At 41.1% G+C, this 23609-nt stretch overlaps 1 protein-coding gene and 1 pseudogene across 2 annotated transcripts in view; both read right to left on the minus strand.

Annotated features, from left to right (window-relative positions):
• Nucleotides 1–23609, minus strand: part of ANKDD1B (ankyrin repeat and death domain containing 1B) — a gene marked incomplete at both ends in the record, with an annotated part of 70969 nt that overhangs the window by 37609 nt on the left and 9751 nt on the right. Inside the window, 3 exon segments of the mRNA XM_080804331.1 lie at nt 8080–8184; nt 8301–8399; nt 20355–20453. Of these exon segments, the coding sequence (XP_080660457.1) occupies nt 8080–8184; nt 8301–8399; nt 20355–20453 (303 nt within the window).
• On the minus strand, nt 17976–19589 carry LOC308342601 (large ribosomal subunit protein uL23-like; annotated as a pseudogene). Its single transcript has 2 exons — nt 19513–19589; nt 17976–18453 (listed from the first exon to the last, which is right to left on the minus strand). The product of its transcript is annotated as a large ribosomal subunit protein uL23-like (transcript).

Consider the following 23609-nt stretch of genomic DNA (forward strand, 5'->3'; position numbering starts at 1 on the left):
TCACTATTCTTGAGCCAAACATGTTTGCCAATGAGTTCTACATCCCCAATCTTCAACCCCAGAAGGCTTGGCTCTCATCCTTATTCTCATGAATTCACTAAGGAAGCACACACACACACACACACACACACACACACACACACACAAAGAAAGAAAGAAACAGATTGCTTGGACCCCCAGTTTTCTGATTTTCTGCAAGTTATTAGATACCTAATTGAAAAACGGAATTTAGTCTTGAGCTCTGAACAACATTTTGGAAATGACAGACCAAAAATTATTGTGTCTGGCTTATACAAATATCTGCAAATGGTGACAATGGATAAAGGCTCATATTAAAAAAAAAAAATCACAAGAGGGGCGCCTGGGTGGCTCAGTGGGTTGAAGCCTCTGCCTTCAGCTCGGGTTGTGATCCCGGGGTCCTGGGATAGGGCCCCGCGTCAGGCTCTCTGCTCAGCAGGGAGCCTGATTCTCTCCTCTCTCTCTCTGCCTGCCTCTTTGCCTGCTTGTGATCTCTGTCAAATAAATGAATAAAAAAATCTTTAAAAAGAAAAAAATCACAAGAAAGAATGTGTGAGAGACAATTATATACTACATGAAAACATTTAGTCACATACCCTTATAAGTTATTTACTTATTTATTCCACAATTATTGAGCATCCACGAATATGCCAGATATTGTGCTCAGCAACAGAGTGGCCAAGATGAAAAATACACTGCCCCATCCTCAAGAAGCTCAGAGTCCAACAGGGAAGATGAAGACATGAGCAAGTAATTAAAATGAAATGCAGTAACTGAGTGCTGGTGATATATGGGAGTATATAACTCAGCATGAGTGTGCATTTGTGGATGGAGAGGGAGGTAACAAGAAATGGAGGAAAGCCTTTGAAATTCACTAAAGCACTGGAACAGGAGAAAAGAGCAAGGGTGGTGACATTTCCTGCCGACCATCTTTCCCACTGGGAGCCTATCACAGAACTGTTAATCAAAGGCTCCTACTTCTTCTACCATTTACCCCTTACTCACACTGTTTGGGTCAAGGATGGTCACATGCCTGGCCAGACCACTCAGAGTCAACTGTGGGATATTTTTCTGGCACATTCTATCTGTATCTAGTCTAGAGTCATCGGCTAAGCCATTATCGGCCCTCTCTGTCACCTGACAAGGAGAATCCACCTAAGAATGAAGCCAGCTGTCATTATAGGAGCTGCTAGAATCAGACATACCTGAAGTTACATGTGCACGACATGTGTGAGGGAGTCAATCAAGTCCATTTTTTTTTTCTTTAAGTCATTGGAATTGAGTTTCTGTCGCCTTTCACTAGCAGGGCTTCCTTAAACCCCCCCCCCCCCCCACCTCAAAGGATCATCAGAATGACTTTAATGCCCACCAGAGGGTCTCTTTGGCTTCAACTAAACATTTTAGAATCACAGGATTAGGGGCACCTGGGTGGCTCAGTGGGTTAAGCTTCTGCCTTGGGCTCAGGTCATGATCTCAGGGTCCTGGGATCGAGCCCCACATCAGGCTCTCTGCTCCGCGGGGAGCCTGCTTCTCCATCTGTCTCTGCCTGCCTCTCTGCCTACTTGTGATCTCTCTCTGTCAAATAAATAAATAAAATCTTTAAAAAAAAAAAAAAGAATCACAGGATTATCACAGGCCACACCTGATACCAGTCTACTCTCAAGATGTAGGACACAAACCAAAGCTTGCCAGTGTCAGCTCTTCCTCTTCATACCATGTCCCACACAGCTGTCCAGCTGTTGGCTTTGAGGCCCCAAGGGACAGCTCAGTTGCAAGGTGACAAATCCACAGTGGGTAGGTACTGGAGCCACCTTGGCTTAAAGGCTGGTGCCCTACAGGAACAGATATCCCCTGTAACAACTCCTCAAGCATAGCTTCCAGGTCCCTGCAAGGGACATGCCCAGTTCGTTACAAAAGTTACTACCCTCAGAGAAGTCTACAGTATGGAGCCCCCATCTGGGGTTCATAGGTCATCTGTAGTTCCTCCAAGTCCAAATGCTATTTGCTAATTAGGGGTCATTTTTATCACAAGCAATACTTATCTTATTTGCAGTGACACAGGGCCAGAAAGCTAACCAAAGTTTAAATTCTCACGCAGAAGCAAAAGGGGTTTAGTTGTCCCTTTACCCACAGAGACCATAAATAATACATGAGGGGGTTGTGTCCTAGAGTGGACATCTGTTGCTTTTGTATCTCTGTTCCTTTCTTCTAATAACAGCAGCTTCATTTTCCTGTAGAGAACTTCCCCAATTATACACACATATACCCTGCCATTTATCCATTTAGTGCTGCCAACTGCCAGGCTTTAAATGCCCCATGAAGTGACCACTTAACCCAGGCTGGTCACAGTGATTGATTCAGGATTGGGAAGATGATTCAAGCAGGCCAAACAGAGCTGTTCCTGAGATTCAGAACATGAACATTTGATGAGAGGAATTTTCTTCCTTATGAATCAAAATCTACAAGAATATCCATAAGAGAGGCTCCTGGGTGGCTCAGTCAGTTAAGGTCTGTCTTGGTTTCAACTCAGGTCATGATCTCTAGGTCATGAGATCAAGCCCCGTGTTGAGCGCAGCACTCAGCAGGGAATCTGCTTGAGATTCTTTCCCTCTCTGCCCTTCCCATCATTCATGAACACATGCACGCGCTCTCTCAAATAAATAAATAAAATCTTTTTTAAAAAAGAATATCCATAAGAATATCTTGAAACTGGTAGAAGCCAGCTTTCCCATCACGTGGAGAGCATATCTATCATTAATGCCAAGACAGAGACAACAGAGAGTTAGCGAAGGGGGAAAAAAAAAAAAGGAGCTGGATCCAGCTGTGCCCGAAACCATTCAGATATACCCTCAAACTCTTCAGTTTGCAATAAATAAATTACCTCTATTGCTTAATCTACATTAAACTGGATTTTTATCATTCATAACAGAAAGCAGTCTAATACATAGTTAGCAGTTTGGGGACAAATACTACTAGAAGTACCAGGGATCTATTCAACTTTAAAATGGCTTCACTCTTGGGGCACCTGGGTGTTTCAGTTGGTTAAAGATCTGCCTTGGGCTCGCTCGGGTCTTGATTCCAGGGTCCTGGGATCAAGCCCTGCTTCTCCCTCTGACCCTCCCCCTACTCCTACCTTTGTGCACGCTGTCTCTCTCAAATAAATAAATAAAAATCTTTTAAAAAATTAAATAAAATGGCTTACTCTTACCCTTAGCTGCTACAAAGACCTGAATTTCTGCATGGCTAAACTAGGTAACAGAGAACCCGCCCCCAAAGAAAGCCCAGTGTGGTTAAGAAATAGAAGGTTATCACAGATGAAATATTTTTCCTCACCAAGAAAACAGCTATTACTTTAAACTTTGGATGCCCTTTAAAAATATTATCATCAAGAAAAAAGTACGATAGCCAAATTACACAAAATAAGGGCATTTAAAGTAATCCATACCTTAGAAACATACCAGAAGGCAACATAAAGATGAAGTGAGAGCAAAATGAGCTATAAATCTTTCTCCTATCTTAGCACATATTACTAGGAAAAATAACAAGAACTCTAAAAATAATTTTAAAAAATATTTTCTTTCCATGTCTTGTTTCCTTTTTAACCACCAAACTCTTCTAAAATGCTGTTCAAGTTGGCCTCTATCCAGCACAGTCCCCCAGGACTGATTTTCACCTGCAAGGCAGGGAGACCTTCTAGCCAAGACAGTGGAACCTGGCATCAGAGCTCCAGTTTCAGAGGAACCACAATGCCTTCCCAGCTCAGGATCCCAATTCCCTTTCCTAATTAATGAAAATAAGGAGGCTCCAGAATTCCTGTTGCCTTTTTCCTTGATTAACACAATGTCTATTTAACCTAACATGTTTTAATTCAATGCATTTAAGTTGTTTGCATGTGAATAAGTCTGAGAGGTTGCCGTTGTTTATTAGAAATTATTTTTCATTTTTCAGTTTATTAGCAAGGTTATCAAATTTGACAAGTTAACAAATTCAGCAAAAATTTCATAAACAGCCATTAAATGGCTACCCAGAGATCAAACTGATCATCCTTTCCCACAATGATCCCAGAGATGGAGAGAGGAGAGCCTCTGAGAAGAGGCCAGGGAGGACCCAGCACAAAGCCCCCCCAGTGCTCTATGTGCAGGTCTATCCCCCACAACATTTCCCCTTACCCTGGGACCCACAACCAGAACCCAGGCATAAGGGGAAAACCAGCAGTTTGCTTAATAATTAAAGATTTGAGAGGGAAAAAAGAATGTTACCATGAATTAAAAAGTGTTGAAGGAGGACCGCCTGAGTGGCTCAGTCGGTTAAGTGTCTGCCTTTGGCTCAAGTCATGGTCTCAGAGTCCTGGGATTGAGTCCCACATCCTGCTTCTTCCTCTCCCTCTGCCCGCCACTACCTAACTCCGCCCTCCCCCGGCTTATGTTCTCTCTCTCAGGCTGTCTCCTTCTCTCAAATAAATAAATAAAATCCGTTTTTTAAAAGAAGTGCTGAAGGAACAGTGTGTTAAATATGCAGTCACAGAACTAGAGAGGGTGGAGTGAGTTCTCCCTTGCACACTGGAGCCCTTAAATACTGGCCTCAGGTCCACGTAAGAAGGTATGCCTTCCCAAATCCCCTCATGCTCATTATTCCCAACCCTCCAAAAAGGGAAGCTTCTTTGCATTTTGATCTCTAAAGACTCCCTATAAAGTTTCCTTTGAACCAGTGGAAGTTCCATTAAGTCTACAGCTGAGACCAACCTAACAGTGTACCACCAAACTCTATAAATATTCAACAAGTATTCATATACTCTAAGGCCATTCCTTTCTCGGCCCCTGCTCCACCCTAAACATTGTGAGTACTTATTTTTGACCACTAGATGGAAGTTTGCATGTAGACTCAAAACATCTACACTGCTTTACCAATAACTTCTCTTGGCTGCTCTAATCTCTCTCCCCTGGAGAGGCCATGAGCTGGAAGAAACCTCAAAATATTTTCCAGTGTCTTCCATCTCTCCCATCCCCACCCACACTCTCCTAGGCGTAGTTAAATCTCTTTTATTAATAAAGACCTCCTCCTCGCAAGGCTTTCCTTGTTAGCTTTTGAAGTCCCCTCTGGGCTAAAGAGAATTTTACCCGTGCTGGTCAGGTTAGCAGGCTCTCGGTCACTTTCTGCAGATAAGAAAGTATGCGAGAGGGTCAGCTGTGAAGGCAAAGCAGTCATTTCTATCAAATGCATTCAGTGAGTTCCACAATACTTTGAAGCAAACACAGAAAAATCTAATGATGAATTAATACACCTGAGCTCCTGATCCAAGGCCCTACTGGGTTTTGCCAACACCTTTGACCCACTCACAGATCTCAGAAAAAGAGTAGGCTTCATCTAGTCCATTGATCCATCTAGGTTTCTTACAGAACTAAAATTGGACTCAGAGATTCTTCTCTCACTAAATGAGCCAGGGGACTCATTATTTGCTCATTGCTCATATGTCTCTGAATCCATCTTAATTTTAACATCTCCCAGCTGGACATGTCTGCACAGTCTGCTGCCAGGGCTCCTCTGCCTTTTTCCCAACAGACAGGGGAGGAGGAAGAAGGGTGGGAACAGGACAACTCCAGAGCCAGCTAAAGAGATGGTAGCCAAGAAGGTTGCTGGCCGGAAGCTGCAGACATGGCCGAGACTTCTCAGAACCCTGCTTTGGTTTTGAGTCCCTTCAGCCTCTGTGATCCTCCCCACACATGCTGTCTCCTGTGAAATCAGCCAGAGCCCACTGAAAGGGAAGACTGTCATGTGTCTCCTAGATAATATGCCCTCCACAAACATCTGCTAAATTGAACTGAGTGGAATTCATTCACATCCCTACTTAACATCAATCATACCAGAATGATCTAACTTCCTGTGTCACTGGGTGCTATTTGACTATGATTATCAGTTTGAGGATATCAGACAGTGTATTTTATCCTATAATGATTGTTATAATAACTACCATTTAGTGAGCACTTACCATGTGTCAGGCTCTTTGCTAAGTGCTTTACAATCATTAACTCATTTGAACATCCCAACAGTGGCTCTTTCAATATTGCTACATGGGAACTGCTTGGGGTAGTGTCTGACTGGAAAGGGGTGGTGGAATGGCTTACAATGAAATTCAATGGCAGAGGCCTTTTTACATAAAATTGAGGAAATATCAATCATCTATATGAAATCATAGAGGTATTGCTGATAAAAAATTATATGGAAGTCCCCCACCCCAATCATCCCTTTTACACACTGTAGCTTTGACCAGTTGGAAAACTTGCTTAAAGTTCATAGCTAATATATGCCCAGACCACAGCCCAAGTCTGTCTCCTCCAAGTTGTAAATGTATAGTTGTTCAGTCATACTCTGAGGAAGTAAAATAAATTTATAGACTTCACTTGAAGAAAAGAGTTGTTATTATTATTGTTGCTATTGTTGCTAAGACTAAGGTCAGGGGCACCTGGGTGGTTCAGTCTCTTAAGCATCTGCCTTCAGCTCCGGTCATGATCTCCGGGGTCCTGGGATGGAGCCCCACATCAGGCTCTCTGCTCAGCAAACAGTCTGCTTCTCCTTCTGTCTGCTGCACTACCCCTGCTTGTCCTCTCTCTCTCTTTCTGTCAATAAATAAAATCTTTTTTAAAAAGACTAAGGTCAGGGCACCGGGGTGGCTCAGTGGGTTAAAGCCTCTGCCTTCAGCTCAGGTCATGATCCCAGGGTCCTGGGATCAAGCCCCACATCGGGCTCTCTGCTCAACAGGGAGCCAGCTTCCTCCTCTCTCTCTGCCTGCTTCTCTGCCTGCTTGTGATCTCCGTCTGTCAAATAAATAAATAAAATCTTAAAAAAAAAAAAAGAAAGACTAAGGTCAGAAAAGAATGTGAAAATTTTTTACAAGAGGTAAAGTGAAGTATTACTGCTTAATTTCTGGAGAGACTTTTATGGAGAATAATGTTCTAGGCACAGTGAAAAGGAGGTCCCATTTGAAATCAAAATGTCAACCTCACAGGGTACGCTCCCCTATGAGAAAAGCCTAGAAGAAGATATTCCAGGAAAAAGTCCTTGGCACGTAGGGGATGCTCACTGTCATCTGAGAAGGGAGACAGGACAACAGGACGGCACGGTGACTGGGGTCAGCTAGACCTGAATTCAAATCCTAGCTTTCACTTTCCAGTTTTGGGACACTGGACCAGGTACTGAGGTTCTGTGAGCCTCAATTTCATCACCTTTAAAAATAAGCAAAATCTTTCTGTATACGATTATGGGAATTAACAAGATCATCCATTCATTCAGCAATGATTTAAGCATCCATATACACCAGGCCCTAGACCTCTCAGTGAAATAATGTATGTAAATAGCTTTCCTCTATACCTAGCACACTAATAAATACTCAATAGGTGGTGGCTATTATTAGTATATATCTCCCTATGAAAAGAAGAAGAGGGGCACCTGGGTGGCTCAGTCATTAAGCATCTGCCTTCAGCGCAGGTAATGATTCTGGAGTCCTGGGATCAAGCCCTGCATCAGACTCCCTACTGGGCGGGAATCCTGCTCCTCCCTCTCCCACTCCCCCTGCTTGTGTTCCTGCTCTCACTGTCTCTCTCTCTCTGTGTCAAATAAATACATTTTTAAAAATCTTTAAAAAAAGAAAATAAAAGAAATAGAATGTACACAAATATGGTTAACACTGCATTATATTCCATGACCCATTACTGCATAGTCTTGGATCAAATACACTCCCAAAAGGCCACACACAATGGAGTAAAATGCAAACATACATTCTGAATACAAAACAGGGAGGATACTGTCCACAATCAGCCAGGATTAGGGAACAGAGAGGGAAAAAAGAATCTGGATGCTTGCTCAATGCTTCCTGCCCTTCTCACATGAGATGCCAGGGCCACCACGAACACTTCTCATCTGTTCTGCCGTCTCAGAGTGATGGAGGAGCTAGCTACGGGGCCAGGTCTGTCTGTGCTGGCTGCTTTGGCAGCTCCAGCAGGAGTAGGAAGAAAGAGGAATTTGGTGGGGGTATGCATGGGACCTGTCCTACTATAGCAAATATACCTCATCAGGCTGGTCCAGGTCCTTCAAGTGCAGATCTTGAATGAGGTACTCTACAATGCGTACATTATTGCTCTGAGCTGCAAAGTGGAGGGCATTCATTCCATCCTAAAGAGAGCCAAGGTGAGCCAAGGTGAGGGACATAATTACACAGTGATCTTAGGACTTTCCCATCCCACACTGGGGCAGCGAGAACTATGTCCTGGTGTGGCCTACACACCTACCTCATTCTTGGCCCTTTGGTCTGCTCCAGCTCGAATGAGCATGAGCGTGATCTCGAGACTTCCAGACCAGGCTGCAAGGTGAAGTACTGTCAAGCCGTGCTTCCCCAAGAAGAAAAAAGAAAAGCATCTATCACTGGAATGAGCCATAACACAGCCTCAGTCAACAAAGGCCAAGTTAATATTCAGTTAGTGAAAATTAACAAATAGGGGAAAAATATATAGCAAATGTGATATTTCAATCCTATGGGGAAAAGGAATGCATTTAATAAGTGGTACAGACACAAGTCAGTCTCCACAGGGAAGAAAATAAAACTAAATCTTATATTAGACACAAAAAAGAAGAAGAAGAAGATCTAGACTATAAGGTACAGTGTCTTAATCCACAAGTTTTAAAAGGAATGAATGGTGGTAAAGTCAAGAAACAAATGATAGATTTTTTAAAAATGTATTTTAATAAAGATAAATGGTTACTTTTTCTAATACATGAAACCTCTTGCAAATCAACAAAAAAGAAGGCAATTAAACCAACTGAAAAAGTGGACCAAAAAAAAAAAAAGGTGCTCTCTTAAGGTATTAATGGAAATGAACTGTTACGGTTTGAGCAATCTGGCAATATCTATTGAAATTTTCAGTTCAACCAGCGATCCCACTACTAGGAATCTATTCTTTGAAAATGACTTTTTAGGACCTAATATTATGTAAATAAGAATATTAACTGTAGCCCTTAAAAATGAGAGCAAGGTAAATGTCCATCGATATAAGAATGCTGAACAAATTAGGGCACAGTCAGATCACATCAAGCAGTCGTTAGAAATAATGAGTTAGAGCTATAAAAACTGACTTGGAGAGACTTCCAAGAAGTAGCTGTTAAATGTGAAGACTACAATGCAGAAAAAAATAGTCCCACTTTTTATAAAACAAGCAATGACAAAAACTCATGTGTACACATATGTATCTATATCTGTCTAAGGTGGGTATGTAGGTAAACAGATATTCAATACCAATATAGATATGATTCTATGAGCATGAGGAAAAGTACAGAAAGAAACACATATACTCCATTAAATGTAATTTAACATAATTGTTAAATGTAGTTACTGGAGAAGGAACAGGTGCACAAAAAAGAAAAAACAGAGAAGACTGAGGTTATAAAAAGAATCCTATTTTTCCTCAAAAAGTTGAAAATAGAGCTACCCTACAACCACACTAGCAATCACACTACTGAGTATATACCCTAAAGATACAAATGAAGTGATCCAAAGGGGCATGTGCACCCGAATGTTTACAGCAGCAATGTCCACGATAGCCAAACTATGGAAAGAACCTAGATGTCCATCAACAGATGAATGGATAAAGAAGATGTGGTACACATATATACAATGGAATACTATGCAGCCATCAAAAGAAATGAAATCTTGCCATTTGGAATGACATGGATGGAACTAGAGGGTATTATGCTTAGCGAAATAAGTCAATCAGAGAAAAACAATTATCATATGATCTCCCTGATATGAGGAAGTTGAGAGGCAATATGGAGGGTTTGGAGGGTAGGAAAAGAATAAATGAAACAAGATGGGATTGGGAGGGAAGAAAACCATAAGAGACTCTTAATCTCACAAAACAAACTGAGGGTTTCCAGAGGGGAGGGGGATAGGGAGAGGGTGGTTGGGTTATGGACATTGGGGAAGGTATGTGCTATGGTGAGTGCTGTGAAGTGTGTAAACCCAGCGATTCACAGACCTGTACCCCTGGGGCTAATAATACATTATATGTTAATACAAAAAAAATTTTTTTAAAAAGAACGTAGCCTTGCCTGGGTGGCTCAGTGGGTTAAGCCTCTGCCTTTGGCTCAGGTCATGATCTTAGGGTCTTGGGATCGAGCCCTGCATCGGGCTCTCTGCTCAGCAGGGAGCCTACTTCTCCCCCTCTCTCTGCCTGCCTCTCTGCCTACTTGTGATCTCTCTCTCCATCTGTCAAATAAATAAATAAAACCTTAAAAAAAAAAATAAAAAAAGAACTTAGATGTCCATCAACAGATGAATGGATAAAGAGGTGGTATATATATATACACAATGGAATACTATGCAGCCTTCAAAAGAAATGAAATCTTGCCATTTGCAATGACGTGGATGGAACTAGAGGGTATTGTGCTGAGTGAAATAAGTCAATCAGAGAAGGACAAATATCTTATGATCTCCCTGATATGAGGAATTTGAGAGGCAGAGTGAGGGGTCTGGGGAGTTAGGAAGTAAAAAAAATAAAATAAGATGGGATCAGGAGGGAGACAAACCAGGGAGACTCTTAATTTCACAAAACAAGCTGAGGGTTGCTGGGGGCAGGGGGGTTATGGAGAGGGTGGTTGGGTTGTGGACATTGGGGAGGGTATGTGCTATGGTGAGTGCTGTGAAGTGTGTAAGCTTGATGATTCACAGACCTGTACCCCTGGGGCAAATAATATATTATATGTTAATAAAATAATTAATAAAAAAAGAATCCTATTTATATATAAATCATTTGAAATATTCTTCTATATAAAATTATATAGGTGTGCATGTGCATGAAACAGACTGACAGACTCAGTAAGTACCTACTGACCTTTAGGGATGCTGTGGGTAGTTAGACTTGTAGACGGAAGGAGCAGGAGAAAAGTGTGAAAGGAAACAGCCAGCAGTTAACATTGGCTGTCTCAGGAAGGTGGAATTGGAGAGTACTAAACTAGGAAAGTTGGGACACGCATCCCAGGGCCCAAGTTAGAGAAGTAATATAGAGCAGACATTATGAGCATGATCTGTGGAATTAAAAGAAACTGACCTCCAATTTGGCTCTCCTACTTTCAAGTAGTGTTCTAGTTCACACTCAGCCTCAGATTCCTTAACCATAAGTTCATGTGTCTGATCTTCTGTTTCCTTTTATCTCTGTCAAAAAAATCACCCATTGCTCTGTTCAAGTGACTTCCATCTTAACTGCATCTCCTAATTGACTTTGTTTGTAGTCAAGAAACCAGTTTGCTAGAAGTATACAGTATGACTAAAACAAAGTAGGAGGGTCTGTGGGGGGTACTTTCTTTTTTTTTTTTTTTTTAAAGAGTTTATTTATTTATTTGACAGAGAGACAGATCACAAGTTGGCAGAGAGGCAGGCGGAGAGAGAGGAAGGGAAGCAGGCTCCCCGCTGAGCAAGGAGCCCGATGTGGGACTCGATCCCAGGACGCTGGGACCATGACCTGAGCCGAAGGCAGAGGCTTTAACCCACTGAGCCACCCAGGCGCCCCTGTGGGGGGTACTTTCATTTGTCTTTTGGCATTTACTTTGGTTGCCCCAGAAACTGCATTAATGTATTCTCTTCTCAGGAAAGTACAGATACGGAAAAGTGAAAAGGAAGTCCCAGATTATTGAGGTGTAACTCAGTGGTTCTCAGTGGGGGAGGTGGGCCAATTTTGCCCCCGAGGGGACATCTGGAGATGTCTGAAGATACTTTTGATTGCTGTGGCTGAGTGGAGATACTGGCATTTAGTGGGTAGAAGCCAGAGATACTGCAAAGCATCCTATAATCCTAAACAGTCCCCCACAACAAAAAAACCATCTGACCAAAATGTCATACGGTCACTGTTGATAAGCTCCACTTTAAATGTACACACTCTATAAAATGTACATTTCAGTTGTCACACTACCCAGTGAGTCTACTTAAGTCTATTTATATATTTACAATTCCAATATGCAGAAAATGCTCATCAAGTTCTGCACTTTTTCCCAAGGACTAATGATGGACAATAACTCATTGAGGTTCTTCAAGAAATGTGCCCTAAACACAATTTCTCTCCTTAATGACTCTTCTCTACAAATTAATGATCTCTATTCAGAAATACTAAATCCAGTTTCACATATGGCCAAAAAGAGGTCAGAAATATTTTTTAAATTTATTTATTTTTATTTAAAATCAATTAACACATAATGTATTATTGGTTTCAGAGGTAGAGGTGATCCATCAGTCTTATATAATTCCCAGTGTTCATTACATCATGTACCCTCCTTAACGTCCATCACTCAGTTACCCCATCCCCCACACCCTCCCCTCCAGCAACCCTCAGTTTGTTTCCTATGCTTAAGAGTCTCTTACAGGGGGGCGTCTGGGTGGCTCAGTGGGTTAAGCCTCTGCCTTCGGCTCGGGTCATGGTCTCAGGGTCATGGGATCGAGCCCCGCATCGAGCTCTCTGCTTGACAGGGAGCCTGCTTCCCCTTCTCTCTCTGCCTGCCTCTCTGCCTACTTGTGATCTCTCTCTCTGTCAAATAAATAAATAAAAATCTTAAAAAAAAAAATAAAAAGAGTCTCTTACAGTTTGTCTCCCTCTCTGATTTTGTCTTGTTTTATTTTCCCTCTCTTCCCCTATGATCCTCTGTCTTGTTTCTTAAATTCCACATATCAGCGAGATTATATGATAATTATCTTTCTCTGCTCAACATATTTTGCTTAGCATAACACCCCCTAGTTCCATCCAGGTCATTGCAAGTGGCAAGATTTCATTTTTTGATAGCTGAGTAGTATTCCATTGTATATATACACCACATCTTCTTTATTCATCTGTCAATGGGAATCTGGGCTCTTTCCATAGCTTAGCTATTATGAATATTGTTGCTATAAACACTGGGGTGCAGGTGACTCTTAGGATCACTACATTTGTATCTTTGGGATAAACACCAAGTAGTGCAATTGCTGGGTCGTAGGGTAGCTCTGTTTTCAACCTTTTGAGGAATCTCCATACTGTTTTCAAGAGTGGCTGAACCAGCTTTCATACCCACCAACAGTCTAAGAGGGTTTCCCTTTCTCTGCATCCTCTCCAACATCGTTTCCTGACTGGTTAATTTTAGCCATCTGACAGTGTGAGGTGGTATCTCACTGTGGTTTTGATTACTATTTCCCTGATGCCAAGTGATGTTGAACATTCTTTCATGTGTCTGTTGGCCATTTGGATGTCTTCTTTGCAGAAATGTCTGTTCATGTCTTCTGCCCATTTCTTGATTGGATTATTTGTTCTTTGGGTATTGAGTTTGATAAGTTCTTCATAGATTTTGGATACTAGCTCTTTATTTGATATGCCATTTGCAAATAGCTTCTCCCATTCTGTTGATTGCCTTTGGTTTTGTCAGCTGTTTCCTTTGCTGTGCAAAAGCTTTTTATCTTGATGAAGTCCCAATAGCTCATTTTTGCCTTTGTTTGCCTTGCCTTTGGAGATGTGTCTAGCAAGAAGTTGCTGCAGCTGAAGTCAAAGATGTTGCTGCCTGTGTTCTCCTCTAGGATTTTGATGGATTCCTCTCTCACATTGAGATCTTCCATCCATTTTGAATCTATTTTTGTGTATGGTGTAAGGAAATGGTCCAGTTTCATTCTTCAGCATGTGGCTGTCCAATTTTCTCAGCACCATTTGTGGAAGAGACTGTCTTTTTTCCACTGGATGTTCTTTCCTGCTTTGCCAAAGATTAGTTGACCATAGAGTTGAGGGTGCATTTCTGGGTTCTCTATTCTGTTCCATTGATCTATATGTCTGTTTTTGTACCAGTACCATACTGTCTTGATGATTACAGCTTTGTATTAGAGCTTGAAGTCCAGGATCATGATGTCACCAGTTTTGGATTTTCCTTAGGTGATCTCGTCCTCACAAGATGGCTTTAAGTTCCACACAAACTGATGACTCAAAAAATCATGTCTCCCTGTCAAACAAATGAATTGACATCCCCAAGGGATCACAAGACACCTGTTCAGTCACAAAGAACATTGCACTGTGAGTTTTCCAAAGAATAGCAGTAAAACCAGATGCTTTTCAAGCCCTTCTCAGAAATATTTTTGATAGAAGATAAATCACACTTGGATAGGAGATCTATTTTTTCCTAAGAGGTCATTCCCAATTTCAAAGCAGGCAACACTTTAAGATTTCAAACACTAATCATAAAATCCAAGAGTCAGGAATTCAAAATGTCAACAACAGGAATCTTTGAAGCCATATATTCCAAGTGGAGCCATCATTCCTCAGAGGCTAAGAATCACTGCTCACAGATGTTAATTCCCTAACAAAAATGTTCATAAAACTGTCTTGTGACAAGAAACTGACATGTCTAGGACAGTCTGTGAGCATGTGTCATGGATTACACTCACACTTGTACAGAATGTTCTGTAAAGCGTGAAAGGCCCACAGTCAATGGCGATCTATCCCTATCAACAGTGTGGTCATAGGTGAGGTCATTAACTTCCCCTGAGGAACACATGCACTGGAGTACCTCCCCAGAGATAAGAAGCTGAGAGCTGATGCTGTCATTATTCTCTAAGCACCACTTGCTCTCCACCTGGGATCCTTGACTCACATCTGTTAAGAGCCTCCATTTATCCAGTGTGCCTCTTCCCAAGAATCAGGGATGCCACTGACTTTGAACCTGGAGCTCTCAGCACCTAGGCCATGGTTAGTTTGTAATGCCTTGAGAGATACATTATGTTAAAGTTCTTTGTCCTTACTCCTATAATAGACTGTACACCCTTCAAAGTAGGGACTGTATCTCAGGCCAGTGCTTCCTGACACAATCACCTAGGGATCTTGTTAAGTCACAGATTCTGATTCAGAAGGTCTGGGGTGGGGTCTGGGATTCTGCATGTCAAGCTCCCAGGAAAGGGCAGTGTTTCTAGTCTCAGGACGACACTTTGAATAACAAGAACTTAAATGTTATGAAATCTCCAGTAGCTGGCATGGAGATTTACCCACAGCAGGGAGTGAATAAATGTTAATGGTGAAGGGGTTCAGTTGTTGGCTCTTTACAAACAGGTGTTAGAAGACAGATCTGCCAAGTTAAATTCAAGGCTCATGACCCAGATAAAGAAAGTTTGACCAAACAGAGCATTGCTTGAATTATAAAAAGCGTTTTCTTAGTTATGTTCTAATGCCACTGTGAATAGAGTTATAGAAATATTAAACTTAGTGAAACTTTCAAAGTGGAGTACAGAGGAATATCTGGAATATATATGTATAATACCATATTTCCCACCTGACAGCACTTCAATCTTACAAGGCCAAATTACAAAAAAAAAAAAAAAAAAAAAAAAAAAAAAAAAAAACCAACCAAACAAAAAAAAACTGATGCTAGCTTCCAAATGTATGTTTGGAAAAGCCTCAAAGAGAATAAGTTGGTAGAACATCTCTTCATCATTCCAGGAACAAATGACTTACAGTCTGAGAGAAACCAGTAGTATATTCAATATATTAGAAACATGGTGATCCTCAGACATGCTGTTTAAAAGAAAAGATGCTACCAACCTGGGCAATGGATGCGTAAGTGTTTATTGTACAATTCTTTTCACTTTTTAGTATGTTAAAGATTTGGGATGACAGTCATGGGTAGGATGGAGTAAGTACACTGTCTCTCACCAAATGCAACTAAAATCTCCAGACAAAATTCATAGAGTAGCTATTTGAGGACTCTGAGAAGTAAATGATAGCAGGTAGATTGGGAAGTAAACCATAACTATGAATATAAACAAAGATTGCTTCCTGATTTGGTTTCTGTTTTTTTCCTTCCATACGTTGCAGCTTGAACTCAACGCAGTATAAGTCACAGAAGTGTGCTCTGGCAACAGACAGAAAGAGCTCCAACAGAAGCCCTCTCTTTCCAGTCTGAGGGGCAGAAGGGGGGCCCTACAGGACAGAGAAAGTAGCAGAAATACTGTTTCTTTATTCTCTTCTGGCCCTGCCCCAGGCAAGCCTCATTCCCAAAGCTGGAACCCTGTGGTAGAAGGGGTAGCAACAGCACTAACTGGGCAAGCACCTAAAACTAACAGAGAAATCCTCCTGGACCAGAAGAGTGGGTGGGGTGGGGACCCATGCTGGTTATTTTCCTTCCTCAGGAAATCCCAGAAGCAGACCTAATCGTGAGAAGCAACATAGCGAGCTCAGAGAGCACACCTTTGACTTTCTAGTCAGAATGGCAGGAAAAGGGGGAAAGGGGCCCTGGAGCTGGAGAATGTGGGGGTGAGGATGCTGGAGAGGTGGAAGCTTGAGAAGTGAGTATGTGGCCTCACCCCAATCTGTACACAGACCAGACCCTACAGAGCATGACCAAGGCCTGGCATGCTGAACTACGGGGCAGACCACTGCCCAGGTCTCAGACCAGGCCCTGGATAGTGCACCCGTGAAGCAGGTCCAAAGAGCTCTGCAAAAGTGTTGAAAACTGAAGGGAAACTAGTGTCAAATGATGAAGAAACTGGTCATCCCTATGCAAGGAAAAAATGAACCTTGACCTCTTCCTCATACTTTATACTTAGTAACTCAAAATGGACAATAGATCTAAATGTAAACATACAACTCTAAACATTTTACAAGAAAAATAGGAGAAAATCTTCATGACAAGCTAGGCAAGTCATTCTTAGGTACAATACAACACCCAGGTTCATTTTTTAAAATACTGCTAAGTTGGACTTCATCAAAATTAAAAACTTTTGTTCTGTGAAAAAGATATGTTACAGAGTGTGAGAAAATATTTGCAAATCACAGATCTAACCAGGGACCTGTATCCAGAATATGTAAAGAACTCTCAAAACTAAACATTAAGAAAACAAACAACCCTATTAAAAAATATTCAGAAGATTTGAATAGACACATCTCCAAAGAAAATATACAAATGGCAAATAACACAAGAAAGATGCTCGAGGGGAGGTGAACTATGAGAGACTATGGACTCTGAAAAACAACCTGAGGGTTTTGAAGGGGTGGGGGGTGGGAGGTTGGGGGAACCAGGTGGTGGGTATTAGGGAGGGCTCGTATTGCATGGAGCACTGGGTGTGGTGCAAAAACAATGAATTCTGTTATGCTGAAAATAAAAAAAAATTAAAAAAATTTTTAAAAAGAATTAAAAAAAAAAGAAAGATGTTCGATATTATTAGCCATTAAAGAAATGCAAATTAAAATAGCAATGAAACACCAATACATATCCATTAGAAAAGAAAACACTGAGGAGAAAAAATGAAAATCTGGGGCACCTGGGTGTGTCAGATTGTTAAGCATCTGCCTTTGATTCAGGCCATGATCCTAGGGTCCTGAGATCGAGCCCCACATCGGGTTCTCTGTTCTGCGGGGAGTCTCTTCTTCTCCCTCTGCCTCTTCCCCAGCTTGTGCTCTGTCTCTCTCCCTCTCAAATGAATAAATGAAATCTTAAGAAAAAATGAAAAAATGAAAGCTACAAGTGCTGATGAGGATCTGGAACAAATAGTTCTGCTACACTGCTGCTGGAAATGCAAGGCCCAGCCACAAAAGAAAACAGTTTCTTTCTTTCTTTTTTTTTTTAAAGATTTTATTTATTTATTTGACAGATATCACAAGTAGGCAGAGAGGCAGGCAGAGAGAGAGAGGAAGGGAAGCAGGCCCCTGCCGAGCAGAGAGCCCTATGCGGCTGAATCCGAGGATCATGACCTAAGCCGAAGGCAGAGGCTTTACTCCACTGAGCCACCCAGGTGCCCCAGAAAACAGTTTCTTACATACAGCTTACTATACCACCCAGATATCTCACTCCTAGGGCGTTCTACTAGAGAAATGAAAACTTACACCTACATAAAATTGGTACACAAATGCTGATAGCACCTTTATTTGTTTTTTGTTGTTGTTGTGAATAAAACTTATATTTAGGTTTAGCCAGCTGGACTTGGTTTAGATGATCCCAGTTTTGTTGGCAACATCTAAAGCATCATAGTCAGGAGCCAACTGAACATATGCCTTCTTCTCTCCATCAGGCCTGATCAGGGTGTGGACCTTGGGTACATCAATGTCATAGAGATTCTTCCTACTGTTTGATCTGGTGGTGGTTGTCCTTGACATTCACAATGAACACAAGTGTGTTGCTATCTTTTGTCTTCTTCATGGCTGAATCAGTAGTTGGGGTGGCAGGGGAGCTGGATGATGGCATGGAGATCAAACCTGTTTCTCCTGGGGTACTCTTTTGAGGCTATTTGGGCTGCCTTTGGAGATGCAGTGTCGTGGGCCATCAGAAGGTAGGTGACGTGCAGATCATCTTTTTTTTTTCTGACTGTGAATGCCTTTCAGCACCGCTTTCTTGGCCTTCAAAGTCTTTGCTTTGGCTTCACCTTTGGGAGGGGCAGGGGCTTCCTTCTTAGCCTTCAGCAGACATCTTCATGAAAGTGATAGCAGTTTTATTTGTAATAGTAAAAAAACTGGAAACAACTCTAACGTCCTTCAACAGGTGAAGGCCTAAATAAACTTGTGGCACATCTATATACAGAAATACTATTCAGCAACAAAAAGGGAAGAATTACTGATACATACAATACGAATGAATCCAGGAGAGATTTTTCTGAGTGAAAGAGGCAATTGTCAACATGTTATATGCTACGTGACATCATTTATATGGCATTCTCAAAAAGGCAAAAATATAGAGATGGAGAGGAGAGGGTTTGACTACAAAGAGGCGGTATGAGGAAATTTTCTGGGTGATGCAACTGTTCTGTATTTTGTTTACGGTGGTGACTACAGGAATCTACACATGCTCTAAAATTCATAGAACTGTATACCAAAAAGAAAGAAAATTGTATTGTCCACTTAAAAATTAAAACAAAAAGTTACTGTATCAGGGTTTCAGTGTCAAAATAAGAATAGACTCTTGGCAATCAGTTCTATTACCAAATAATCTTTTGCAGGCTAACTAACATTGTAAAATAATCAAATAACAATTTCCAGACCCAAACATGTAAAGTACCATAACCATAATACAACTTACTATCCTCACAAAATTAGAGTGCTTTCTGTGCCAGTTTTTAGTAAAGGGTACTTCTTCATTCTGATTCTACTACATAACAATCAACTTGCCTACCAATCTCAGAGGAATAAAGTAGACAGAGAAGGATTTGTCCCACTGGTACAACAAAGAAAATAGTTCATCATTATCATGTCTAGGCCATGTCTATACCAACAAAACCAGTAAAATGACCAGCTAGTTTGATCTGACTTCATTCACTCATCTTCCAAAGATTTACTAAGTAATAGTAAAAACCCAGACTCTGGGAGAATGAAAGTAAAGCAGTGCTGAGCTTTATCTTCCAACGAGTTGATCCAGACAGAATATAGAATATAGAATAGCTGTGTGGAAACCTACTTACTGAACACTTTAAGAACAATGGCCCATTTGATTAAGAAACAGGAACCATAGTCCATAGGAGTCTAAAAACCAAGCCCATCATCCTTCATTGCAGCTGGAGATGATGAACGTGATATCGGGTATATCCAGCCCAAGTGGTTTTCTTGTGCCATGGTAAAGTAGTAAGTGAAGTTAGGAAAAATAGGGAGAAAATCCTTAGGGTGGGTTTTCATATCAATGCAGACAAATAGTTAAGCTGCTTTGGGGCTTGGTCTCTGGAACCAGGTAAACCAGGTTTAAATCCTGCCTTCACCCCTTCTTAGATGTAATGCTTTGGGCAAGATATTTAACTTCTGTGTCTTGGGCTCTTCATATGAAAACTGTGTATTTTTAGTAACCCTGTTCTCACAAGGTTGGGAGACAAGGTTGAGCACTAAATATCAAAATCCTAAGACTGGTGCCTAGTACATAGTATGTACTTAACAAGCTTTATTAGAGTTCACACAGCAAAGTCAAGACTTAATGTCCCTGAAGCCAGTTAGCTTCTGTCCTCCATGTCCCAAATTATACTATGGGCAACCATCTTATTCTTTTTTTTTTAAATTAACATATAATGTATTATTTGCCCGAGGGGTACAGGTCTGTGAATCATCAGGCTTTCACATTTCACAGCACTCAACATAGCACATACCCTCCACAATGTCCACAAATGCATATTACTGGCCATAAGGTCAATATGAGAAAATGAGAAAGACTAAGTCCTACAGGTAGTGGGTAAAAATTTAGTTACCAATACACCCTAAAGAGATCTTTCCAAAGTGAAAACCGAATTTGGAAATATTGGGTGTGTATGTGAAGAAAAGATAACTGAAGTAACCAGATTTTCCCCATACACTGGTTATGCTCCAGTCCATTCTACCAAATGAAAATGAACTTACCTTATCAGCAATATCCACTCTTGCCTTGTGATTGAGCAAGAAATCCACCGCAGATAAATGATTTGCCCCCACTGCAAAATGCAGGGCTGTGCGGTTCATCTGAGGAAACATAATTTGTGTTTTCCATCATCTAATTGTTATTCAGCTTCTTTATGATTCCTATGTCTTAAATGGTCATACTTTTCTATCATATGTTTATATGTGCATGGCATAACCTATGATCGATTTTAACAGTGTAATGGATTTTAATTAAAAAGTAAAAGTTGGGGCACTTGGGTGGCTCACTGGGTTAAGCCTCTGCCTTCAGCTAAGGTCATGACTTCAGGGTTCTGGGAGCAAGCCCCGCATCGGGCTCTCTGCTCATCAGGGAGTCTGCTTCCCCTTCTCTCTCTGCCTGCCTCTCTGCCTACTTATGATCTCTCTCTCTGTCAAATAAATAAAATCTTAAAAAATAAAAAAGTAAAAGTTGTAGAGATGTCTGGATGGCTCAGTCATTTAAGTGTCTGCCTTCAGCTCAGGTCGTGATCTCAGGGTCCTGGGATCAAGCCCTGCATTAGGCTCTGTGCTCAACAGGGAGTCTGCTTATCCCTCTCCTCCTCTCTCTGCCCCTTTCCCCACACATGCTTTCCCTTTCTCACTCAAATAAATAAAACCTTTAAAAATAAGTAAATAAAATTAAAAGTTGTATTTTCTCCCATATGCAATCACAAAGAACAGTAATTTTTTCTGCTTAGAATATATTGGTAATGTAAAAAAATTTTCCTAGATGTACAACCCATATATGGTCTTTCTTGATAATTTTTTGTACTGTTTATTTCACTTAAACAAATAAACTGCTTCAGAATGAAAGAAAGAAGGAAGAGAAGAAAAAAGAAAAGAACAGGACAATGTAGACACAGAAAAAGAAAGCTCTGACTGTCTGTTGCTTCAAAGGAAAGACAACAAGGTGCTCCTGGGATGTCCAGAGACAGTTTACTGTGTTTCAGACAAGAGATGTTTTGCTTGTAAGTAAAATACAAGTCGTATTTCCCATATTCTAGACACTGGTTTACTTCCAAACAAGGTACCTGCACATGGATTTCCTCCTTTATTTCAAACAAATAATGTACTGCAAAATTTAAATATCTGATATCCTTGGTAGCTAAACTGATGGTAAACGGACGTTTGACAACACATAAGTTATCCTGATAGTGTCTGCAATTTAGAGCTGTGTTCTGGTATGTCAAGTCAAAATAGCATCCAAGAGAATTCAATAAAACCACTTATATATATTTTTTCATCTCTATCATCACAGATTTTAAGGAACTCTGCAACTAACCACGTCAACAATTCGCTGTAAATGGGACCAAAAGAGATATCGTTAGAAAGTATAATACATTTCATTGAGAGCTGATGATAACTTGCCACAGTAACCATAAATTAAAATGCCTCAAATGTGCCCTAAATGATACTTCATTTAGCATTAAATCCCTTTAAATACCTTAACACAAAAATACAGTTTAAAATATCAGAAAGTCTTGGGGCACCATGGTGGCTCAGATGGTTAAGTGTCTGCCTTCGGCCAGGTCATGATCTCAGGGTCCTCGGATGGAGCCCCACATTGAGCTCTCTGCTCAGTGTGGAGGTCTACTTCTCCCTCTCACTCTCCCTCTGTGCTCACTCTCTCGCAAATAAATAAATAAAATATTTTTAAAAGATAAAAAAAATCAGAAAGTCTTATGTGAAAAAATTTTAAATTATTGTAAAAGTACATTAGAGAATCTATTTCCCGCTACTTCGGAAAATGATTATTGCTTTACTTATTCAACAGTTTATCTAGACATTACTTTCAAAGACCCCTGCTTACTTCTTTGTTTTTACTCCCTTCTTTCCTGATTTTTTTCCTTTTGGTTTTGTTGTTGTTTTTGTTTGGTTCCTAAAATTGTTATGCTGCAAAATTTTGCTATTTCTCTACTCTTTCTAGGATACCTATGGACAACGAATGTTATATATAACGGTAACACATCAGACATACACATGCACACAATATACACATAGACACATAAATTTCCATATATATGCAAACATATATCTCTCACATATACACAGCACAACCGGTAAACATCCTCCCACTGCATCTGATGCATGACTTTAATTCGTATAACCTCACTGTCTGGGACAGATCCATGTGTTGTGGAACGGAAAGTCTACTCTCTAGGGAGCCCTCTTTATTTTTATTTTTAAATTTTTTATAAGATTTTATTTATTTATGGGGCACCTTGGTGGCTCAATGGGTTGAGCCTCTGCCTTCGGCTCGGGTCGTGATCTCAGGGTCCTGGGATCGAGTCCCGCATCGGGCTCTCTGCTCAGTGGGGAGCCTGCTTCCTCCCCTCTCTCTGCTTGCCTCTCTGCCTACTTGTGATCTCTCTCTGTCAAATAAATAAATAAAATCTTAAAAAAAAAAGGATTTTATTTATTTATTTGACAGACAGAGACCACAAGTAGTCAGAGAGGCAGGCAGAGAAAGAGGGAGAAGCAGGCTCCCCGCCGAGCAGAGAGCCCGATGCGGGACTGGATTCCAGGACCCTGAGATCACAACCCAAGCCGAAGGCAGAGGCTTAACCCACTGAGCCACCCAGGCGCCCCTAGGGAGCCCTCTTTAAAGCCAGAGTCAAAAAGCTGAACTGATGGCAGTTAAAGTTTCTTACTTTTTTGGATTTTACAAAACCATTTAAGCATGAGAACATATTGCTAGAGCCCTCCCCAGTGCCTGGGAAGGGGTCTGTACAAGTTGGAACACTGAACTTCTGCTTCATTTAGCATTAAATCCACCTCTATTTTCCTGTTTTTGATCCACCGCACAGATTGTCCTAAGCAATTAACACAGCCCCAAATCTGTTCACTTTGATAAACCTTGCCCTGAAAAGCTGTCAGGAAATCTCTACAATACTAAGCAGTAGGAAATTTGTATTTCTAGCAGTGGACTTCTCTCCTAAACCCAGACACATCAAGAACAATAAAGTTAAGAGCCAGGTTTTAGAAAAGGCCCTAGTGCCTGACATGCAAAGGCACCATATTTCCAAAGTGATAAAATACAAACCCATGCTCCTTTGGATGTTAAACTTGGTGGGCCGAACAACAAAGGACATCCCTGGAGAGAAAGCAGTGACGAAACTGTGAAGCAAAAGATGTTCTGCCTTTCCAGAATGTGTGAGGCCAATAATCCACAGGCTGCAATCCAGGATCAAGTCCAGGCCCATAACCTTGACAACTGGC

Source organism: Martes martes (assembly GCF_963455335.1).
Source record: "Martes martes genome assembly, chromosome: 5".
Classification (NCBI taxonomy): domain Eukaryota; kingdom Metazoa; phylum Chordata; class Mammalia; order Carnivora; family Mustelidae; genus Martes; species Martes martes.